Here is a 23,017-nt window from a genome sequence, read left to right as displayed (position 1 = left end):
TGGTGACGAGGAAAGCGTCACCCATTGCCACTCTCCCTGGGCGCTTCAGGTTTAAGCCCTGAAGCGCCCAGGGCGAGTGTCAATCAGTGACACTTTGTCACAGAGTGGGGTGGGGTCAGCAGTCTCACTGACCCCATCCCACTCTGTGACGAGGCTGGGACTTCTGCCTTCCCTCATTGGCTGACCTAAGGTCAGCCAATGAGGGAAGGCAGCAGTCCCAACCCTCCTGGGACCTGGAGGCTGAAGGTAAGTGTGTGTGTTTGTGTGATGTTTTAAATTGAATGTTTGGTGCGCGCCTGCATGTTTGAGTGTTATGAGTGTTGTTAATGGAGGTGCATGCGTGCGTGTGAAAGTATGAGTGTGTGTGATCTTTTAAAATGAATGTTTGGTGCATGCGTGCATGTTTGAATGTTATGGGTGTTAATGGATGTGCGTGCGTGCGTGTGTGATGTTTTAAAATGAATAGTGCATGCGTGCATGTTTGAATGGTATGAGTGTTGTTTTTTTTTTTTTTAAAGATCTCTTTTATTGCTTTATAATTGCATGAAACGCATACAAAAACAAAATAACTTCCCATCTTTTGTAACTCCCCTTCCCCCTCCCTCTCCCCTTTCGCACTTCCCATCAATTATACAGAGGTATTTGTTCGGTTCACAAATGAATCACTTATTTGGCCTTTTGTACGATCTTCAACAGGAATGTCTTGATCAATTATACATGATCTGATTCTGGTAAATCTGCCTCCGCATCAGAGTTAGAAGTGTCAGGTGTTCTAAAATTCTCCAGTATCATGTTCCAGTGCTGAGCATTGTCTCTAGTTCCTAGGCCCCTGAGTGTTTTCCTTAGTAATACTGTCCCTTCAGTTTCCGCCCACTTGATTAATGCATTTCTCCAACGATTTATCTGTGGTCCCTTCGGATCTTTCCAGTGTGAAGTTATTTCTCTCCTTGCAAGTATCAAAGCCAGGTCTATGAATCTGTTTGTGATTTTATGCTTGCTGGGGCGAGGGAAATCTCCCAAAACCGCCACCATGGCTGATCGGGATAATGTTCTGCCCGTGCAAGTGGAGAGTGCTTCAAATATCCCCATCCAGTAGTCCCCGATTAGTGGGCAACTCCAGAGCATGTGTAGCAACCCTGCTGCTAGTTCTGCACATCGGGGCAGCTGGCATTTTCTACACCATAAATCTTTGATATCATATAGGGGGTTAAGTAAGCTCTGTGATAAACATATATGTTTATTAATTTAAACCTGGCATTTCTGGAAACTGTATATATGTGTGTGGTTATTCTGGTCCACTGTGTCATCTATTGTAACATCCAGTTCCCCCTGCCATTCGGTCTTAAGTTTATTTAAGGGAAGGCATATGCTGGTTAGTGGAGATGTATATATCCCTGAAATCAACTTCCCTTGGTCTCCTATAGTGCATATTTGGGCAGAGGTGTTATGTCTGGGGGGTTCTTCTAGTCCTGTACCCCATTGTCTACGAAGAGTCCTAGCAATTGCGTTAAAGGTTAGGAACAGCCCTGGTGGTATCTGGAACCTTTCCTGCAGTTATGCATAAGTGCACAGTTTCCCGTTATTATATAGAGCCCCTATGGTGTCGATCTGAAGTGCCATGAATTGGGTGATACCCCTTATTACATGATTTCCTGTGACGGTTCCTATACAGATCAGGGGGGCCTCTGGCGAGTACGGTGTTCTGGTGTGTGTTCGTTTTAGGTATTGTTCCCAGCAGTGACGTGATGCTTCCCATTCTATTGGAAGTGTTTTATTCTGTTTCTTGGGGTTTAGTAGAATGCCCAGAATTCTATCACGGGGGCAGTGGAGAGGGGTTCTCAGTGCTTCCCCCACTGGGGGTGCTGTGATGAATCGCGCCAGCCATTGGAGTTGGCTCGCCCAATAGTATAATTCAAAGTCAGGAACAGCCAAACCACCCTCTGCTGTTGTTCTCTGGAGGGTGCGCAATGCTATCCTTTGTCTGTTGGTTCCCCATTTAAATCCTGTAATCAAGGACGAAATTGTTTTAAATACCACCCTCGGTATAATGAGTGGGATGGTTGCAAAATAATATAACATTCTAGGTAACACTATCATCTTAATCAGTGCAACTCTCCCAGTAACCGCTAGCGGGGGAGTGTCTGCCAGAATATCATGCTGTTTTTGATACTCCTAATTGTCCTCTGAATGTTCCCTTCTAGTAAATCCTCAGCGGAGTGATAGATATTGACCCCTAAATATTTGAATGTGGACGGGGACCACGGAAGACCCCGATTGTCCATTGGTTCTTCGATACCCCTAACAGCTGGAAAAATGGACGACTTCCCCCAGTTTATCCGGAGTCCAGATGCGGCTCCAAAGTTGTCTAACATTGTCATTGCTCCTGGTACATCGGTCTCTGCGTTCCGGAGGAAGAGTAACATGTCATCCGCATAGAGAGCAATATGATGCGTCCAAGCATTGATTGTAATGCCTTCGTAGAACCTCTGGGACCTAGCTGATTGGGCGAGAGGTTCAAATGCCAATGTAAAAAGCAAAGGTGAAAGCGGGCATCCCTGTCTTGTGCCCCTACCTATGGCAAAGGAAGGGGATATTGTAGGGCCAGTGCGTACTCTCGCTGTGGGGTTTGTGTAGAGAAGCCTCGTCCATTTGACAAACCCTTCTCCTAGTCCTAGCTGCAGCATCACTCGTTCTAGGTAGTCCCATCGTAGGCTATCAAAAGCCTTCTCGACGTCTTTCGAGATGATTACTGCTCTATTTGCGTCAGGGAGTAGGGCATGAAGGAGTGAGATCAATCGACGGATATTTTGGGCAGTGCTTCTCTTTGGGATGAATCCCGATTGGTCCTGATGTATTAATGAGGACATATATGGTAGAAGTCTATTAGCTAGTACCCTGCTTAGTATTTTATCATCTAAGTTCAACATTGATAGTGGGCGGTATGATCGAACTTCTGTGGGGGGTTTGGTAGGTTTCAGAAGGGGAATCATTATTCCCTCTGTAGTGGAAGGAGGTAAGCTGTTGTTATTCCATGCCTCTGCATATAAGATGCTGAGCTGGGAGGTTAATGAGTCCTGATATGTAAGGTAGAACTCCAGAGGGAGACCATCTGCTCCCGGTACCTTGCCCCTTGCCATACTGTGGATTGCAGCCTTTATTTCTGTAAGTGATATGGGAGTCGCCAGGGCTATTCTATCTTCCCCCTTCAATGCCGGGAGGTTGAGGTTCCCCAGATCTTGTAATTGAGCGTCGCTGAGTACTTCGGAGGGAGGCGCATGCAGCTCTGAGTAATATTTAAGAAAGGTGGTACTGATCTCCTTCTGTCCATATACTTTTATACCCGGGGTGGTCTCTTACTCCACCACTATGGTTTGAAGTTGGGGCAGTTTGGCCAGCCATGCCAGTAGGGCGCCTGCTCTGTCGCCCTCTGTATGTTGCTTCTGCAAGAATTGTTTGTAATCGAAACATGACAATCTAGTGTTAGTTTCTATTATTCTAGTCCTTGTCTCTTCTAGTTGTGTTGAGAGGTCGGGTTGTGATGGGTGCTTACGTTCGAGTTCCCTAAGGGAGTTCTCGAGATCGGTTAGTTCTGTCTCTAGTACTTTCCGTACTCCCACTGTAGTGCTAATACAATATCCCCTGATCACTGTTTTAAAGGATTCCCATTCTACAGATCTGGACGAGGCAGTTCCAGCATTGTTCTCGAAGAATTCCGTAATCTGCGTGCCCAGTTGGGTTCTAAAAGCTTCGTCTTCAAGTGACTCTGCTCTCAGGCGCCAAGTGGGAATCAAAGGTCTTTCGCCGCACCAGGCCAAAGAGATCAATAAGGGATTATGATCTGAGATGGTGCGGCCAAGATACTCGGCCTTCGCCACCACAGATTGCACCTCTGGAGATGCCAGAACGGTGTCCAGTCGTACATGCAGGTCGTGAACTGCTGAATAAAAAGAGTATTCTCTATTGGGGGGATTAAGTTTGCGCCAACAATCCGTTAATTGCCAGGGTTTTTGCCACTGCTGGAAGTGCAGTGCTGTTTTATGAGTTACGGATTGTGGTAATGGTGGGTGCGATCTATCCATTGCGGTATCCACTACACAATTAAAGTCTCCTCCTATTAATGTAGTGCTAGTGAGAAGTGTGCTCATGATCAGTGATAAGTCTAGGAATTTTCCCTGTTCGTGATTTGGGGCGTATAGTCCCGCAAGAGTTACCTCTCTCCCGTCCAGTATACCAGATATCACTACGTATCTCCCCTCAGTGTCGATCAAGGTATGAAGAACCTGTAATGGAACGCCTGGTCTGATCCATATCAACACTCCCCTCTCAAATGCTGAGTGGTTAGTGGCGAATATTTGTCCCCTCCAGCGCTTTTTCAAGGCCTTGATCTCCTGCTCCAACAAGTGAGTCTCTTGTAAGATAGCTATGTGCACTCCCCTTCGTTTAAGAAAGCTGTGAACTTTGTACCTCTTGGACATGTTATTTAGGCCCCTGACATTCCATGTGATTATCTTGTATTCTGTGGTCATAGTTTAGGGAGGGGTGTGGAGGCGGTCCGCTAACACCGCTCTATTACTACTACTGGACAAACCTATTGAGTTTCATAATCTAAGGTGTGAACCGTTTGGGCTGTGAGATAGATGTGCCTGATAAACCATGAAGACAACACAACCAAAGTCAAACCCCCTTTGTAACTCCCTCTCCCCAGGACCGGTACCTACAACTCTCCCCGTCCAAACCATTACAACTATTGTAATCCTAATTATCAACCTATTGGAGGGAGGCGTGCCAGAGACCAAGAGGCAGCGTCCCGGACTCTCCCCCTGGCCCGATTATTTGTAATGTGCCGGTTAAGAAATGACATCTAGGTTCCTATAGCTCTATATTTACGGTTGGGTCTTATCAATGTCCCTAAACAGATTGAGGTTCCCCCACAATTGTCCGCTCACTTGCCAACTTGTTCTTTTAGCGAGGTCAGATAATCTCGTCCGCCGTTCCTGGGGTGATCAAAGGCAAGCCGACGAGAGTGTCTCCTCGGAGGATATTGAGGAAAGTTCGCAGTTTGAGTCAACGTCTGATGTAGCATCTGGGGTCCGGCGTGTGTGGAAGTCTCCCCCGCTTAATGCTGCTGCTGTTTCCACCGCATCACGCATCTCCTGTTGTGATTGACGTTTCGATGGAGCCGCTTCTGTGGTCTTTTTCCGGGATCTGCTACGTTTCTTCCTGGGGTTTCGGAATGTCCGGTCGCGGGTTGCTCTGCAGTGGATGTTCAGCGATTCAAGCCATTCCATCGCCAGCTGAGGTGTGAGAAAAAAGTGGGTTCTGTTATCGTATTCCACTCGTAGTTTTGCCAGAAAGAGCATGGCATATTTTATACCATGCTCACGCATGGCTCGTTTTACTGCGATGTAGGATGCCCTTTGCGCCTGCGTTTCTCTCGTAAAGTCTGGGAATATCATAACCTTTTGGCCATCCAATTGAATCTCACCTAGCTGGCGGGATTGTGACAGTACGTAGTCTCTATCTTTGTGGTGGAGTAATCTAGCGATTATTGGCCGTGGCCTGACTCCTGGTGGGGGTGGTCCGCCAGGGATCCTGTGTGCACGTTCCACCGCAAAGAATGGTGAGAAGCCTTCTGATGCTATCGTGTCTCTGAACCACTGTTCTAGGTATACTTCTATATTAGCTGCGGAGGCCTCCGCCCCCTCCGGAACCCCCACTAATCTGATGTTGTTCCGTCGGGCTCGGTTTTCTGCATCCTCCGCCCTTGCCTCCAATGTTTTCAGCCGGGTGGTCAGGTCCTTAATTTCTGAGGATGAGCCTTTGTGCCCCGCTAACACTCCTGTCAACGTGGTCTCGTGCAAACCCACCGTTTCCTTTAATTTACGATGGTCGTCTCGCAAAAGGGAAAGATCTGTGGTGAGGTTATCAATTTTACGCTCAAGCGCCTCCCGGGAATCTTTAATGGCCAGTAGCACAGTGTCCAGAGTTGTTTCTTGTTGTTCGTGCCCCGTTTGCAATTCTCTGGCGGGCGTTGGGGGTGGATTCTCAGTGTGCGGGGAGTCCCCCGCTGGTGATTTGTCTTGTTTTTTTGGTTTTACCATTGTAACAGGTCTCAGACGCTTCTCTTCACTTTTTGAGATCTTAGGTTGTTATTATGGCAGTATCTAAGCTTTGGGCCTGGATTGTGGCCCGAGGGCGCTGCCCTACACTGTATTCGCTGATGTTCTGTACTGTTGCTCTCGTCGTTAGTGGCAAAAGTGTTTGAGTCCTTTGCGCTCTTCAGTGGATCGAGGGCCACGGCTGTAGCTGGTTTCCTGCTCCGTCGCTGCCGCCATTTTAAGTCGTGGCAGCCGCAAACTTGTCAGGGGGAGTTTTTTTTTTTTGGGGGGGGGCGATCTCTGCCCCAAAGTGGAGCGTTGCGGTTCCTACTTGTGCTGTATATTTTCCGATCGCTTCTCTACAATTTTTAAGACCTCCGGTCATTATTATGACAGGATTTAAGCTTCGGGCCTGGATTGTGGCTTGAGGGCGCCACCTTACTCGCATTCGCTGATGTTCCGCTTCGTAATGTTGTTCTCGCCGTTGGTGGTGAAGGTGTCTGAGCCCCTTGTGTTCCTCGATGGATGGCGTGAGGGTCCCCACCTCCACGAGACCCTCGTGTCCTCACAACCGAGGGCCGCGGCCGCAGCGAGCTCTCTGTTCTGTCGCGGCTGCCATTTTGGGTTGCGGCAGCCGCGAAGTTTTCGGGGGGAGCGTTCCGGGTGATCTCTGCTCCAGGGTGGGGCGCCGCGGTTCCTACTTGTGCTGTATATTCTCCGATCGCTTCTCTTCAATCCCCAAGACCTCCGGTCGTCACTATGGCAGGATTTAAACTTCGGCCTGGATTGTGGCCCAAAGGCTCCTCGCTATTCCGCTTTCGCTGATGTTCCGCTTCATACTGTTGCTCTCGCCGTTTGTGGCGAAGGTGTCTGAGCCCCTCGTATCCTCCAACGAATGATGTGGGGGCCCTCACCTCCACGGGACCTTCGTACCTTCTCAGCCGCGGACTGCGGCTGAAGCGGGTTCACTGCTCTGTCGCAGCCGCCATTTTAGGTCACTGCAGCCGCGGAGTTGTCGGGGGGAGTTTTCTTGGTAAACTATGCCCCAAAATGTATCGCCTCGGTCTCTACTCGTGCTGTATATTCTCCGATCACTTCTCTTCAACTTTTAAGACCTCCGGTTGTTATTATGGCAGGATTTAAGCTTCGGGCCTGGATTGTGGTCCGAGAGCGCCGCACTACGTGTGCAGCTCCATTGGTCCCAGGCCACGCCCCCCCGGTATGAGTGTTGTTAATGGATGTGCGTGCGTGTCTCTGTGTGAAAGAATGAATATGTGTGCGTGTGTGCTTCCCGCCCACCCCCTCCCTCCTAAAGCTGCCGGCCGCCACTGGGCACGGGAAGTAGTTTCTTGTTTATTTGGCTTCCTGGAAATACATCACGTTGTGCCATTGGTTTGCTCCAAACTGTTAATTAAGGCTACGCAGTGCTTACACTGTAAAACACAAAAAAAGTGCAGATACCCACTATTTGTCTTAGAAGGCTGCTCACTTGTTGCACTGACGTGGCCCTCTTCCGTCGCTGGTGCAGGTAAACTCATAGTGACCAGAGCTTTACTTTCGTGGAGGCTGATTATTGGAAGTACCATTAAATGTTTAAATAACATAACTGAAAAAATAAAGTCCACTATCATTGCGCATTGTCTGGTATTTTCTTTTTAATTAATAAGCTGCAGTTTATAAATTTGCCAAAAGGTGCTGCAAGATTCTCACATGCTGGCTATTTACGAGACCAGTGCTCTTTTAATATCTGATTACATAATATGTCCTGCCCCCCTAAAAAAACGTGCCAGTGGTGCCCATCGGCAATCCCCCTCTCCAAACTAAGTTCAGCCTAGACCTCATAATTATGTGACACAACCAATGCTATTAATACTAGTCTCTGTTTTTGTCACATTCTTTGTTCTTTTCTTACAGTAAGAGATCATCATGTGTTAAGCAGGAAAGCAATAAATGTTAACTGTAGTAAATCTTTTCACCATCGGTATACTGTAGACACTGTAAGAAGAAGAATAAAGCCATACATACATTATCAAGAATGTCATAAAATGACTTACTAAAGAGAAATCCTTGAACTAACATTTGACATTGATTTTTAAAAGCCAGATACACAGCTTGTTTTTACACCAGGGCGTGCAAGCTTCTCTCACGCATGTATTAAAAGCTGAATTTTTCTCACAGAAAGCACACATTTTTGTATTTCAGCTGAAATGCAAATATTGTAACGGCAGTTTGCATTCCTTTAAACCATCATGTGTACAAATGTAGATCATTTTAACTTTAGACGTCACTGAAGTGTTTTACTTGAATGTCTTACTTTTACTATTTCACTTTCTTTTTCCATACCTCTCTGCCTGTACCTCACTCTACCTGTACCTTTCCATGCACATACTTCCCCAACACCTCGTGAGCCTACATCCTACCCTGCAGCTATGCGTGTCGGTTCGGTGCCTCGCCAACTTGCATCCGTCCTGTGCTTACCTAATCTACCCCTCCGTCAGCCTTCACCCACCCCACATATATATCACCGTGAACCTCCTTCCTCCAATCTACACCTTTTCAGCCTGTAAACCTTAATCTGTAGCTCTCCCTGATCCACAAATCTCTTTTCTCACACTTCTTCCTGGTCAGACTTCTCTTCGCAAATACTTCTCCTTACCTGTAGCTTTCTATCCCCTAATATGCGAGATTACTCTGTGTAAGCTTCATCATTGGCAAAGCCAATAGATTTATCTTATAAATGCAAATGCATGTCAGACATAGTAGATTGGCCAATGCTTTAATTAGTCATGTTAAACATTTTTTATAGTACTTTCTCATTCTGAGCCCTACTGGGGCAGTCATTCTTTGATACAAGCAGGCCCGAGCCTGGAACTGCAGTACTGAGCATCCTAGACTCTTAGTTGACAGAGCAAAGGCAGACAAAAGAATGACAGGCTTCCTGGCAGCTTTAAACGAAGCTGCAACTTTATTATTTGTATCCTTATGCAAGCCCTGACAGACCTACGTTTAGGTCTTCCCTACTAACAGCCTTAGCTGTCTATTGTGGAAGGACAACAATTGCTACCAATATACTTGTGGAAAGGCCAGTTGTTAACAGTATACTAAGAATGGGCTTTGAGTCAGGTCATCTTCAACCACTAGTTTTTCGGCCAGTGGCTTCAGACATAGTCAGTCAATCACATCTTACATCAGCCCACTGGCTGTCTCACTAAATGTAGTGGCGGTTCATATGTGTCCTTTTGCCTTTTATGGAGTGATTGCATCGCAGTGCCTCTCTCTGCTGTTTGAGGTTACAAACTGATTTTCTCCAACCCCTACCCTCCCAGCCACCACACACTCTGCCCTCCCAGTCACCGCACACACTGTCCCTATCCCCTCTACTTAACCATTACTCTGACCCCTTCACACTTCCTACTTTCTGTATGTCTCTTTCCTGTTGCTTCACTCTGCCTTATTGCTTCAAGGTGGTATGTTAGAATATTATCACAAAAATATTGTCTGACATATATATTCCATCCAGTTAATGATACTTTGTCTCCTACTGTTACTTTTCCCCTTCTTCTCTCTTTGTCCTTCCCCACCTTCTCTCTGTTCCTACTACCCCTCTTCCTGCCGCCTGCCTGCCCAAAACACCATCCCACCCCAGAGTTTGTAATTTACAAAACGATTAGTGCCAGAGCCCAATGCTTTATTCAGCAGCGTTAGCCAATTCTATCAAAGGTTGGGGCGACAAATGCCAAGGCTTTGTATCCTTGATTCCACCTCATGCCACTTTAATCCAAAACCAGACACTCCTTATCTCTTTATCTCACTCTTGAAGGTTCATTTTCATCCCTGCGTTCTCCTCGTTCTTTTTTTCTCTCCTTTGTTTTTGATCTTTCTTGCTCTGGATCTAAGTTTGTTGGGGATAAATGAATGCTGTCCAGGAGAAGTAGTCTTGCTATTCTTTCTGTCACCTCAAATGTCACACATGCATTATTTAGCATGACTCTCTTGCTCTCGTCAGCAAATAAGCTGTGGCTTTAGTCCTAGAGAACGAGATCGGGCAGGGAAGCTGTGCTTATTATTTTCCTGTTCCCAAGTAAGACAGTGTCCTCCATCCTATTGTGAATTTTACCAATTTGAATTCCTGTAGAAGAAATTCCAGAAGCTTTCCCTTTCACAGCTCATTCGGCTCTTGAACTGTAAGACTCGACCATACTTTCATGTCCTGATCGTGCAGACCGTTCTCTCATTTGGGCTAACATTAGCCCAGGTATTCACAAAAAGTGAAGTCGGTGGTCACCGCTCCTGACTGTCTCCTGAGAATAAGATTGTCACAGCTACTTTCGGACCTCTTGCAGGCCACTATCTTTCTGATCTGGCGTTTTTGATCAGCCTCCCCAAGTTCCTCCTCCAGCTCTCCTAACATCTTTCTCTTGTCTGAGCAGAGCTGGACACAGTCTCCCTAAAGGCCTTCCCACTTCCCTAGGGAGTTGAGAACGTTAAGGCTACAAATCTGATTTTTTTACGAGAGAGCGATATTTCTTTCTTTAGCTGTTCTCCTGTTCTTGAGCCTGCTCCTCTCGTGCATCTTGTTGGTGCCTCACGTTCAATGGAACATGCCTGGGAACATGCCTGCACTCCGTTGGTGTCTCGATTTTCAGTGGGTCTATCATTGAGGAGCCCTGGTGAAGGATCTGGATATCCCAGGATGTAGCTCAAGGACTGCGGGCAGTGGCTGGTATAAAACCACCTTACATGTGGGAAACGATTCTGCCTTTCCCCGACTATGGCGGTGGTACTTAATGATGCCTCCTTCCCCGGATGAGACTGTCATCTCAATGCTCTATTGCTCAGAAGCCTGAGGTCTTCGTCAGAGCTGAAGTTGCACATTCATTTGTTCAAGCCCTGAGCTAGAGATATGGCCCTTAAGATGTTCCTGCCTTCCATTTGCAGCTGAAGTTGACCCCCACCCTCAATGCACACTTATCAAATGTGTCGTAATTAGCACTTTTCTTGGCCTGGTAAGGCTTTGTTGTGTGCACAGTTAAGGGCTATTTGTTGGCCCATTTGACCTTTTTTGTTTGTTTACCAGATCAGCAGTCCTCTTTCTAAGTTTTCAATCGTTATTCCTTTTCTAATGGGGTTAACTTACTTGTTTCCCCCTTCTTCCATTGTTCTGCATCAGTGGTTATTTAATTTTGTACTCTCATTTTTATGGCATCATCCTATGAACCTATGCACAGTAGTTACTTGCTCCATTAAAAACTGTGTTCTGGCGAGGCATAAACTCGACTCGGTGTATTAGCCAGCTGGAGTTTTTGTTAATTCATCCTCTTTTTACCACTTTTTTCTGGCAAACTGGCTCTTGGGACCAAGAAGTGACTGCACTGCCTGAAATCCTGCAGCGCCCGTAGTTTCCCCGTGAACATCGCCCTGAGTACTGTTTATTGATCGACTTTTCTTTCGGTATGCTAGTTTCAAGAAATGCAAAGCAATTCAGAAGCGGAAATCTTCCTACTGGCTCATGCTATGTATTACGATCTGCAAATAGTTTTGGGCATGCTTGGAATGCTGCTACACTGTCAGATAAAGTATCACTTCAAAGTATGTAGGTGTGACCCATGACTCCTCAGCCAAATAGCTGCAGGGTTAGACTAACAATTACAGGGGGAAAATGTGCATGGTTGGCATATGAGCACCAGTTTTCCTAAATGCATTCTGGTAGTTGCACTTGCATGTGCTGAAGTGGTACTTTACCTGAAATGCTATTAGCAGAATTTAATTTACCCCCAAACGTGCCATCTTCTTCCTGCTGATGAGTGCCATTGATATTCAAGAAACACGTGGGTGCATACATCAAGCCCTAAATGTGCCAGCAATGATAAAGAACAGTGTCCTTTTTAGGCTACTTGAAACTATCATGCAGCGACTAGAATGGTTTTGGAAAATGCATTTGGAGCATTGATGATGATATGGCATCAGTGTAGTTGTTAAAATAAGTACATGCATTGATAATGGAAATTCTGCGTTCTACTCTTTAGATATTTGAGTCCCTGAGTCTGATTTGCTAATTGTGCACTGCTGCTCTTGAAGGACTGTTGACCTTTTAACGATATTTCAGACTTACTTGAATCTTCCTGCTGATTTATTTCAAGAACAAAACTGCTGGTTGAACTGAAAATGGCTTACATTAATGATCATGACTTGGACTAACTAGCTAGGATCTCTGAAGTGTGTGAATGCTAATACGTATTCTTTTTTTTTAAGGTTCTGTTTTTGAAGCCTCCCTGGACGTTGTCTGACCTTTTGCAGTGCTTTAAGAAGCATTGGATTGCTGTCTTTGGAATGATTATGAAGAGAGACTTGCTTGAGTCGATTGACTTTTTACATGAAAACCTATGTAAAGGTACAGGCCCAACATTATTTCTGGAAACATAATGTGTGTTCTTCTGTGTTTTGTAGGTTCACAAGCAGTATTTTTCAATAACTGTTTTTGGTTGGCTTTTTCCATTAAAGATTCAAATACATCAAGCCGCAAGACTTGCTGATCACAAGTGGTGTTTCACAGCCCTTCAAATAGCAATGTGTTGCACCTCCTACAAAATACAATGCCCTTAGTGTGCATCCACTTTCATGAGGGAACATTACACCATTAGGGGTGTGGGAAAATGTGTAACTATTTCCAGAAATCACACAAAATGTTGGAAAATTAAGCAAAATGATGAGTAAATTACATTAAATGAACTTTGGGGTATCACAAGTGAAAATTGAATGTGAAGGCATACAAGTTTAAAAGCCACTGAAGATAGCAGCAGGGGACTCATTTGTGGAGAAATTGTCTCTTGGGGCACTTTTTCTGATCAAACCTTTCTCCCACAATACATAAATTGCTCCAAGTTGACTGCAGCCAAAATGTGTATTACATTTTACACTACACAGACTTAATTTAATTTCTGACGTGACATAATTTTGGTAACACAAAATTGCACAAATTACTCAAATGAGGGAGTGTAATGGAAAATGTCACACGTTCAATCAGTAAATGAAGAAACACACGTCAACAAGGCAGCCAATAAGAACACTTTTCTTAATATGCCATACACCAGTCTTGTCACAGAAAGACTTATGAAATTGTTTCACAATTGTGTAAACAGTTTCTCAGCATTATCAACTACCAGTAAATATTATTGTCTGTCCAGTTTTAGCATTTCTCCTTCCCTGCTTAACACCTACCCTCTCCCCCACACTCCCAATACTTCTTTCACAATCTGTATGGTTTGATCATAGGCTCCTTTAACCCTAGGCTCTAAAATAAATGCTATATAATCTGTTATGTTCATATCTCGAGGACTGTATCCAAAAGAAAAGGCTCTTAAAGAAATGCTATATAATATGTTATGTTCATATCTCGAGGACTGTATCCACCCCCATCCTGGTAATGAAACTTTCCTTGATCTTGTTGAGCTCCCTCACTGTGTTACCTTTGAATGGAAACATCACTTGTATTGTGGGTTTTACATTCTTTTATATGAACATTATTTTCAATATCTCCCTAGCACATTGCCAAGATTTTTAGCAAAGCCCCACCTCAAGCTCTTCACTTTTGGTGGTCTCATCTGTCAACATTCATTTAGGTCATTGTCAGTACTTAGATCTGCCCGATTCAGGAGCAGGTAGAGACAAACAGCATAGCCTCTTCCGCCTCACCTCTTAAAGACCAATGACTTAAATATAGTTTACTCCAGTCTTGGAACTTTCATAGTTTCACATGCTTGAATCCTTCCCTGTCGTCGAAATGGGAATCCCCAGTGTTATACAAAAGCAGTGCTCTAATATACATATACATTACAGGCCATAGGCCTTTAGATTAGCAACATATCACAGTAATTTTGTACAAAAAGGACCAGAATCTAGAGTCCACTAATCAGGCTACACCACCCTCTAGAATCCTGCTGTGAGGAGCTGCATTCCCTCAGAGTTTCCACCGCACGTTGTGCTAAGGAGTCTCCTGAGCTCTGCTCAGTTCTTTCTCAGTTATTCTGAGTTTTCTTGGATTTAACTTTTTACCTTCTTCACAGAAGCTGAATTCTCTTCAAGTTGGTGTTTCAAACTGACATCCACCATGCCAAATACACCTAAAAAGGGGCTTTTCAGATCTTGTGCTACCTGCATGAAGAAGAAGCTTCACATTGATGACCCACATGAGGACGGCATATACTGTCTCTGGATCGCTGGGCACTCTACATTATAGAAAAATACCTTTTCATGGGGCCAGAGGAAGAGGCCAGCCTTCATTTAATGGAGAATACCAACAGTATAGGCATCCAACATATTCCTCCATTAGTCACAGTGACAGGCCTCAATATCAGCAAAGGCAACCTCCTTAGGCAGCATACAGTAGACCTCCTCAAAGAGGAAAGTCTGGAAGACAAGGCAAAGAAGCCTCCCATGGGCAATGACTGCGTTCAAGTGCCAGCTACCTCTCATTCTTCTCCATCAAGACTTCAAGGAGCACTGAAAGACCACCTCCATTGTTTGCGTCAAATAACCAAGGACCAGTGGGTACAAGACATAATCTAATTTGGCCACCTTCTAGAGTTTGTACAAATACCCCCATTGACACCACCTTCTCTAGTGCAACGAAAACACTGTCATTTGCTCAACTTAGAAGCAGAGATCGTGTTACGGGAAGGAGCAATAGAAGTTGTACCCTATTCTCACAAAGGGAGGAAAGGCTTTTACTCCTGCTTCTTCTTGATTCAAAAAAAGTCTTGTCTATAGAGAGCTATCCTTCACTTGAGAGCTCAACAAGTACCTGAAGAAGCAAACCTTCTGCATGGTCACATTACAAGACATCTTGAAGCTTCCCAACAGAGTGGACTACATGACCTCCCTGGACATCCATATACCCATTCACCCAGGTCACAGAAAGCTCCTGAGATTTGCAGTAGCCGGCAAGCATTTTCAAGTCAAGGTCCTTCCCTTTGGGCTCAAGTCCGCACCCCAGATCTTTACCAAATATCTAGCTCCAATCACAGCTTACCTCATGCAGAAACTGCACCAAGTTTTCCTCTACTTAGGCGACTGGTTAGTAAAAACTCCCAATATCCAGTCAGCACACATATTCATCAGAATTACCTTATGTCCTTTCAAGGAATGGGCCCTCACTCTCAATCAAGAGAAATCAATGCTCCAGCCATTGAGAAGTATAACCTTCCTGGGGGCTTTATTAGATACGGAACAAACCAAATCATACCCAACAGACAAGAGAAGCTAACCAGCCTACCAAAGTGACTACAATGAAAAAAGTCTCTTTCAGTTCGACGTTACAAGCCTTTGATAGGAGTGATGTTATCTTGTATCAGTCTGATTCCCTACTGTTGCCTTTATATGCACCTCCTCCAAGAGGAGCTACACAAACAATGGAAACAGGCGCGAGGGGCCTTCGAAGATATAATCCAGTTGACTCCACTCATGATAACCTCTCTCAGTTGGTAGACAGCCTGTGCAAATGTCTCAGGAGACCTACTCTTCTTAGATCAAATTAACCATAACATCGGATGCATTGCTGGATGGATGGGGCACCTACCTACAGGATCTTCAAGTAAGTGGCAAATGGCCTCCCTCACACATCATTCTTCACATCAACCTCTTCGAACTGAGAGCAGTGTATTTGGTGTTACAAGCCTTCCTTCCAAGAATTTGCAGATCAGCAGTGCTTGTCGGAGCAGACAACATGACAACAATTCACTACATCAATAAACAGGGAGGACCTTGCTACATCTGTTGTCCCAGGAAGCACAAACCATTTGGAGTTGGTGCAGTCAGCATTCGCTGCACATAAAGGCAGAACACATTCCAGGACATCAAAATGCCATTGCATATTCTTTAAGCAGGCTGACGACATGTCCTCACCAATAGGAATTGGACCAGAAGAAACTGGATGAAAAATTCAAACCGAACCTGGATCTCTTCGTGACCTCCCAGAACGCCATATGCCGGTTTTACGCAAGTTGGCATCACCAACATGGGTTGTGGGGGGGTGCCTTTTGGATTCAATTGCCTGGAATCTATACTTACACCTTTCCTCCAATTCCTGTCCTATCAAGAGCGATCAACAAGATCAAATCAGAACTCTGCCAGATCATACTAATAGCTCCTGCGTGGCCACGTCAGCACTGGTACACAGAGCTAGTCTGCTGTCTCTATGTCCACCCATCAAAATGAAGCAGATTCCATTGTTGCTGACCGTGAACCAGGGCCAAGTGAGACATCCTGATCCCAAATCTGTAAGCTTATCGGCATGGCTCCTGAGTTCCAGGAATTCGTCCACTTAAACATCCCTAAGGATTGCAAGGAAATCCTTGCCAAGGCCTGGGATGACAGCACAAATAAGACATACCACCTAAAGTGGAAGCAAGCCTGTTTGTGGTGCAGTTCTGCTTATATACATCCTCTCTCCTCCACACCTGAAGAGATCTTACCCTATTTGTTGCAACTAGCGCACTCAGGATTGGCACATCCGTCCATAAAAGTTCATCTGGCAGCCATTTCTCGGTTTAGGAGAGTAATGGGTAAACCATCTCTTTGATCTCAGAGAATCAAAATAATTCTTAAAAGGTCTTTATAATATCCTTTCTTGCAGTCAAAGCCCCTCCTCCGGCATGGCAACTTAACACGGTTCTTGGCCAGTGTGATGAAAGAACCGTTTGAGCCCATACATAGGTCGGATATCAGATACCTTACATGGAAGGTGGCACTCCTCCTTGCACTTACGTCTGCATATAGGGCCAGTGAAATCCAGGCATTACAATACAGGAGCCCTTCTTACAATTGAGAGAGGACAGAGTTATTTTACGTACCAATCATAGATTCGTCCCCAAGGTCCCCTCAGACTTTCATTATAACGAACCTGTGGTGCTGACGACATTCTTTGCAAAACATCAAACGGCGGCAGAGAGATCCCTCCACTCGCTAGATCTGAGGAGATACCTCAAGTTTTATTTGGACAGGACTAAAGCTTTTAGAAAGACAGACCAGCTTTTCATAGCTTTTAGTGGCCCTATTAAGGGGTGCCCACTAACTAAACAGACTATTTCTCAATGGATTACAAATACAATTATTCATTGCCATCGAAAAGCCGGTCGACCTTTGAATTCTAAGGTGCACGCACATTCGACCAGAGCCATTTCCATGTCCTGTGCATTGTTTGCAGGAGTGTAGTTGCCAGACATCTGCTGAGCTGCAAAGTGGAAAACTTCACATACCTTCACAAGACAATACTGCCTAGATACAGAAACGCTCAGTGATGCAGCGGTTCGACAGGCAGTGCTGAGTCATCTGTTACAATAAAGGTGAGCCATTTGGTGTTCCCACCATCCACTTTTACTGTCTGATGCACATTTTCAATAAGTCTGTAAGTCTGCTTTTATCATATTTGAAAAGCCCAAGCATAACTTGTAAAAAGTAGTAAAACTGTCTTATAAGTGGCAGATTGTTTGTATATGTGACTAGAGAAAATGTGTTAATTACTGCTTGCTATTCTGATTCAAGCATGTAAATCTATGAAAGTTCCAATACTGGAGTAAGAAAATAAGTTACTTACCTGTAACTGTAGTTCTCCAGGATTGGAATCTTTCATAGATTCACATGGAACCCACCCGCCGCGCCTGAGCAGCTCACCTTCATTTTCTCAGTGTTGTCCTTCTAACAGCATTACTGCTTGGAAAATCTGAGGGAGTGCATCTCCTCACAAGAGGGTTCTAGAGGGTGGTGTAGCCTGATTGGTGGACTCTAGAGTGTGGTCCTTTTTTTACAAAAGGACTGATATGTTACTAAGCTAAAGGCCTATTGCCTAGATTATTTCTTTTGTATAACACCTGGGATTCCCATCTCGATGATGGGAAGGATTCAAGCATGTGATTCTGTGAAAGTTTCCAATATTGGAGAACTACAGTTACAGGTAAGTAAATTATTTTCTTACTGAAGTATACAAATAAGTGCTGGATAGAATGCTTGAAATAATCTCAGCTACTGGTAAATACCCAGGCCTCATCCCAGTTTATTGTTACTTTGAACACCATGCCACTTCAATTTGGACCCACCCATATACAGATCAGTCTTGAACCTGCTGCAGTCCAGGCCAAATTGCCAGGGCTGGTCCTCGCTGAAGAACACACGTTTTAATATACTTTTTTGTATTCTTAAAGGTGTTTCAGGCTGACACCATTATTAGGTAGTCCATCCATTGTGGTAGGGCTCAATTATCTGTAACTAAGCCACTCATTTTTGATATAATTGCAGCACCCCGCACACTTTTTCCATTTGTTGTCTGTGCATTGTTGTAGGAAAGTACTCTCTTTCTTGGCATTTTCTGCCTGTTGTCAGTGTGTTTGACTGTGTTCACTGGGATCCTGCTAAACAGGACCCCAGTGATTATGCTCTTTAAACTCGGTTACTTGAACCACATACACCCCACATTTGGCATAATTGTGCCCCCATTTAAGCCTCTATTATATGGTACTCGGCATTGGGATACTAGAGGATCCCCATGGGCTGCAGCATGTATTATGCCACCAGGGCAAGCCCATGCAAAGTGTATCTGCAGGCTTGCCATTTCCGCCTGCATGAAAAGGTGCATGCACCCTTTATTCTACGGGTCACTGCACCAGGTCAGTGTAAGTCACCCCTCTGGTAGGCCCTCCTAGCCAAGAGGGCAGGGTGCAAGTACGTGTGTGTGTGTGTGTACCCTTGCATGAGCAGAAGTGCCCCTTGAACTCCAGCTCCATTTTCATGGACTTCGTGTGTGCAGGGACGCCATTTTATGCACTGGACATAGGTCTTCCTGGACCTTGTTGGTCCCTGGCAGCCCCACTTTTGCTTCACAGCGCCTTCTGCCTTCGCCAAGGCTTGTGGTGGCCTTTCCACGCCCCTGACCAACTGAAATCTTCCACCCAGTGTGGAACGTCGGCTGCATCTTCCAGGAACTCTTCTCCGGCTCCAGAGCTGCATTGCCGACCGTCTTTGTCCTACCGTTGACCAACTCCTGCAACCGCAGTCAGGTGGGTAGTGGCTTCTGCCCCCACAGGACGCTTCTGTGACTTCTGGTCTTGGTCCTCTTCTTCCACAGGTCTTCCTCTTCTGGATTTTACTGCTGGTTTCCTGCAGTCTTCTCTGGCTGTTGTAGTATCATCTTTTTCTTCCTTGTGGGTGGTTTGGGTAAAATCCAGAAACGTACTTCTTTCTTCCTGGTCGCTGGGGGGCACTGTGATACTTACCTTTGAAGTTTCCTAGTTCCCCCAGCTCCCCGCTACACATCCCACTTACCTAGGTGAGGGTCCTGCATTTGCATTCCATTTTTTCTTAGTACATGGTTTGGGCTCCCCTAGGGTCACTATTGCCTATTGTTATTTGCACTGTTTTCTATTGCTTTCTTTGCCTATATCTGATTACTAGTGTACATATCTAGTGTGTTACTTCCCTCCTATTTGAGGGTTGCCTCTCTAGTACTTTTTGGTAATTGTCACTAAAATAAAGTAGCTTTATTTTTGTAACACAGTGTTTTCTTTCATGCGTGTGAGTGTTGTGTGACTGCAGTCTATAGTCCTAGATAAGCCGTGGCTGCTCATCCACAGCTACCTCTAGAGAGCCTGGCTTCTAGACACTGCCTACACTACGCTTATAGGGGACTCCTGAAACTGGTTTAAGGTGTAAGTACCTTAGGTACCAACCACACACCAGTCCAGCTTCCTACAATTGTCCTCTAATTCAGTTTGTCAAATTTCTTGTCATGACATTGCTTTGTCGTTCCTCCTCTGACCTTTCCCTCACACTTATGTGTGGTCCTGGGAGGTTGTTCTGAAAACTGTTATATTTTTCCACCTCATGGCCAAAATAAGCTATTATTCTTTGTCCTTGCTTTTTCCGTCATGTCAGTACCCCTTGTTTGGGACCAATGAAGCATCAGTAACTAATGCCAAGTGCCAGGCTTTCTGAGTTCCTAACACAAGGGATTTAATCTGTTCCTTTCTCCTCTGATGCCCCTCATGTGACCCTAGGCTGTCTCACCCATTGTAGTCTCTTCCACCCGTTCCTACTTCCCATCTTTGCCTCATTATTCACTCTTCCTGATTATGTGATTATGTACTTCTGGACAGCAGAACTTCTCTGCTCTCATCTGAGCAACATCACCTAAGTCACACTCAAACATGTATTCCTTCCTTGATGGCCATTTGATGTATACACTCCGTCTTTCCCGTAGTAGTGGTGTTCCCCAGAGGCTGCTCCTGCACTGCAGTCACCTGCCTAAGTTCCGGTGCGTGAAGAACTCTAAAACTCCAGACGTAGTCAAATGCGCTCCACCCATTCTACACTCACCCACGGAAAGTGGAAAATTAAGTGACCATTTAACCACTAGTTTGTTCACTCGATTTATCAAACTGTTGTTAACAATTGATACAGTATTATGGAATTGAGTACCGTGGGTACCAATTGTGCATCATACATCTTCCTCTGTATTAGCCTGGTGGGAGAAGAAAAAAAAACAGCTGTCAGTTTGTTGCTGACTTAGATTTGACTAATTGATTAGATTTTATTGTGGAGCCAGACCTCTGGACATGACATAGCTCAGAGCGTAGTGAATATGGCTCAGAGAAACCAGTTGTCTGGAGGACTTTCCTGTTATCCTGTGTCTGTTTATCTTTGGTTCCAAAAGTTGATACAAGTGAGCAGGAAAGGTCTGGTGCACCTATCAGATGGGACTTGACACATCTGGAGGAATGTAAAGCTAGGCTGAAAGGACTACTTAGGACTGGCAGTAAGCTTCTGAGGTAGGTGGGCTGTGCAGACTGAGAAGTTCCCCCCTGCATCCTCCTATTGCCAGAAAAGAGACATAATGGGCAACAAGAAAGCAGCAGCGTTCAACCTTCCTTGCAGTAAAAAACAGTGGTTGGAAGAGCATGGACTGTGACACAAGTTTCTCCTCTCAGCACAGCTGAAAGTACTGTCAGATGGTAAAACCTACTTCTCCAGAATTGAATATTTCATAGATTCACATGCTTGAATAATTCCCTGCCATCTGATTGGGAACCCTAGATAATCATGGTTAAATTCAGTAACGTTGAACTAACCATAGTCTACAAACATCCTATCCACATTTTTATGTTTCACCAAAACTTTGGCTGATCAGCTGTCAGCACTGTCAGCGCTTTCCTTGACACAGGATTCCAACTGCCAGGTTGTCTAGCTCATTAAAGTGTACTATCAATTTCATTGGAGCCTCATGAACAGGGAGGTGGGTGGGTCGCATGTGAATGCATAAAACATTTTAAAAAATTGAACAGCTGTATTTACAGGTAAGTAATGTTTCTTTTTCCAGCAGTGAATCTTTCATAGATTTACATCCTTGTATTCAACTGACCAAACCAGTATAGTAAATAGTGTAAGGCGTGTATGAGGCTTACCTTATTAAAAAAGGCTTCTACCACTGCTCCTCCCCTTTGTCGTTTAATTGTTTGTTTGCACATTAATCCAGTAACGTCTTGTGAAAAGGTGCACCGTCTTCCATGAAAGATAGTAAAGCTTCAGAAACGCTGCTACTGGTAAGTAACCCTTTTCCCTCCTACAGTATTGAATCTTTAAACACTGGTAGTTACTGTTGGAGTAGAAGGCTTAAGAAACCAACCCTGCATGCTCTATAGTCTCCTCATAGTCTGATAAATAAACTGCATGGGATAACAAGTAAAATGGAGATAAAGGATGCAGGTATGGCAAAAGTCAGGATTCAGAATTTGGCTGATTTGTATGAGACAGGGGCAATTGGGCCATTTCATGAATTAATACAAGCATGCAAGGTGCCAACAGGCTACTTCTTCAGTTATAGGAAGCTAGTAGGGGTAGCACATGAGGTGTAGGTAGAAAGAAAACCAGAACAACCAAATATAGTAGTTCAAACTCTGGGAGTGGTAGAAAAGGGGTCATGATACTACATCATACACTAGATTTACATTCTTATAATTGACCATATAACACAGAACGTATCTCACTCCAAAGACAGTACCTAAGGTATTTCCATGTGTAGCTCATTGAAGCCCAAGCTACAGGGAGAGGAAAACCACATTTTACCACATGAGTTGGTAGTGCCCAATCATTGATGAATGGTGGTTGAAATATCATATCTGTTATTGGGGAAGTAACCTGGAGAGCGTGTTTACTGAGCCTAAGAAGTGCCCCCAAGGCATCAACCCTAGACTAAGAAAGTCTGCACAGGTTTGTTGTTCTGGCATTAGATTTAGTCAAACAATGCATAGTGTAAGTATGGGCATCTGTGAGGTCTTTGAAGATAAATGTGAATAGGGGATGACCTATTGGGCTGAAATAGAGAGTAGGACACTTCACATGCTGTGTAGTGAAAGAAATATATAGAGAGAAACACCTTGACCATGGAATGTGGTAACAGAACCAGAGCAATGATGACAGATCCTCATAAGAAGCTATACAATTATAGACATGAGTTTTAATTGATGCATTGAAGTATGAGTTATATGGATACCACATCCTCCTGTAATTGAGGGAATTCCATAATAGGCAGAAATGACAGAGGAAGAGGGATGTGGCTTACGGCAGATAATTAGTACGTACAAGAACTCACCTAAAGGTTTAACCTCAAATAATAGAACCCAGTAACGAAATGTAGCTTTCATCGGGGTGACCTGCCCAGTGCCAGACAGACAGCTGAGCTTAAATACTATAGATACATTATCTGATCCTGTCACACAATCTTAGATCCTGTTAAAGTTGGTAACATTTATCAAAGTGTCAGTGTGTGCTAAAGGTGCAATGAGACATACTTGTAATTAGTAAGATATGGGAAAAAAGTGAAGGTTACTGTTTCAACAAAATGTATTTCTTTAGTCTGAAAAGAAAATGAGTGGAAA

General features: G+C 44.6%; 1 protein-coding gene across 7 annotated transcripts in view; it reads left to right on the top strand.

Moving 5' to 3' along the window:
- SWT1 (SWT1 RNA endoribonuclease homolog) overlaps window positions 1-23,017 on the top strand; it is a 793,385-nt gene that overhangs the window by 496,614 nt on the left and 273,754 nt on the right. For all 7 annotated transcript variants that reach the window (XM_069232008.1, XM_069232009.1, XM_069232010.1 and 4 more), the window contains one exon: window positions 12,351-12,489. In XM_069232008.1, coding sequence (XP_069088109.1) covers window positions 12,351-12,489 — 139 coding nt within the window. The remainder of the gene's footprint in view (window positions 1-12,350; window positions 12,490-23,017) is intronic.

This window comes from Pleurodeles waltl, chromosome 4_2 (assembly GCF_031143425.1).
Source record: "Pleurodeles waltl isolate 20211129_DDA chromosome 4_2, aPleWal1.hap1.20221129, whole genome shotgun sequence".
Taxonomy (NCBI): Eukaryota; Metazoa; Chordata; class Amphibia; order Caudata; family Salamandridae; genus Pleurodeles; species Pleurodeles waltl.
The sequence above is the reverse complement of the archived record's forward strand: the minus strand, read 5'-3'. Positions and strand labels throughout refer to the sequence as shown.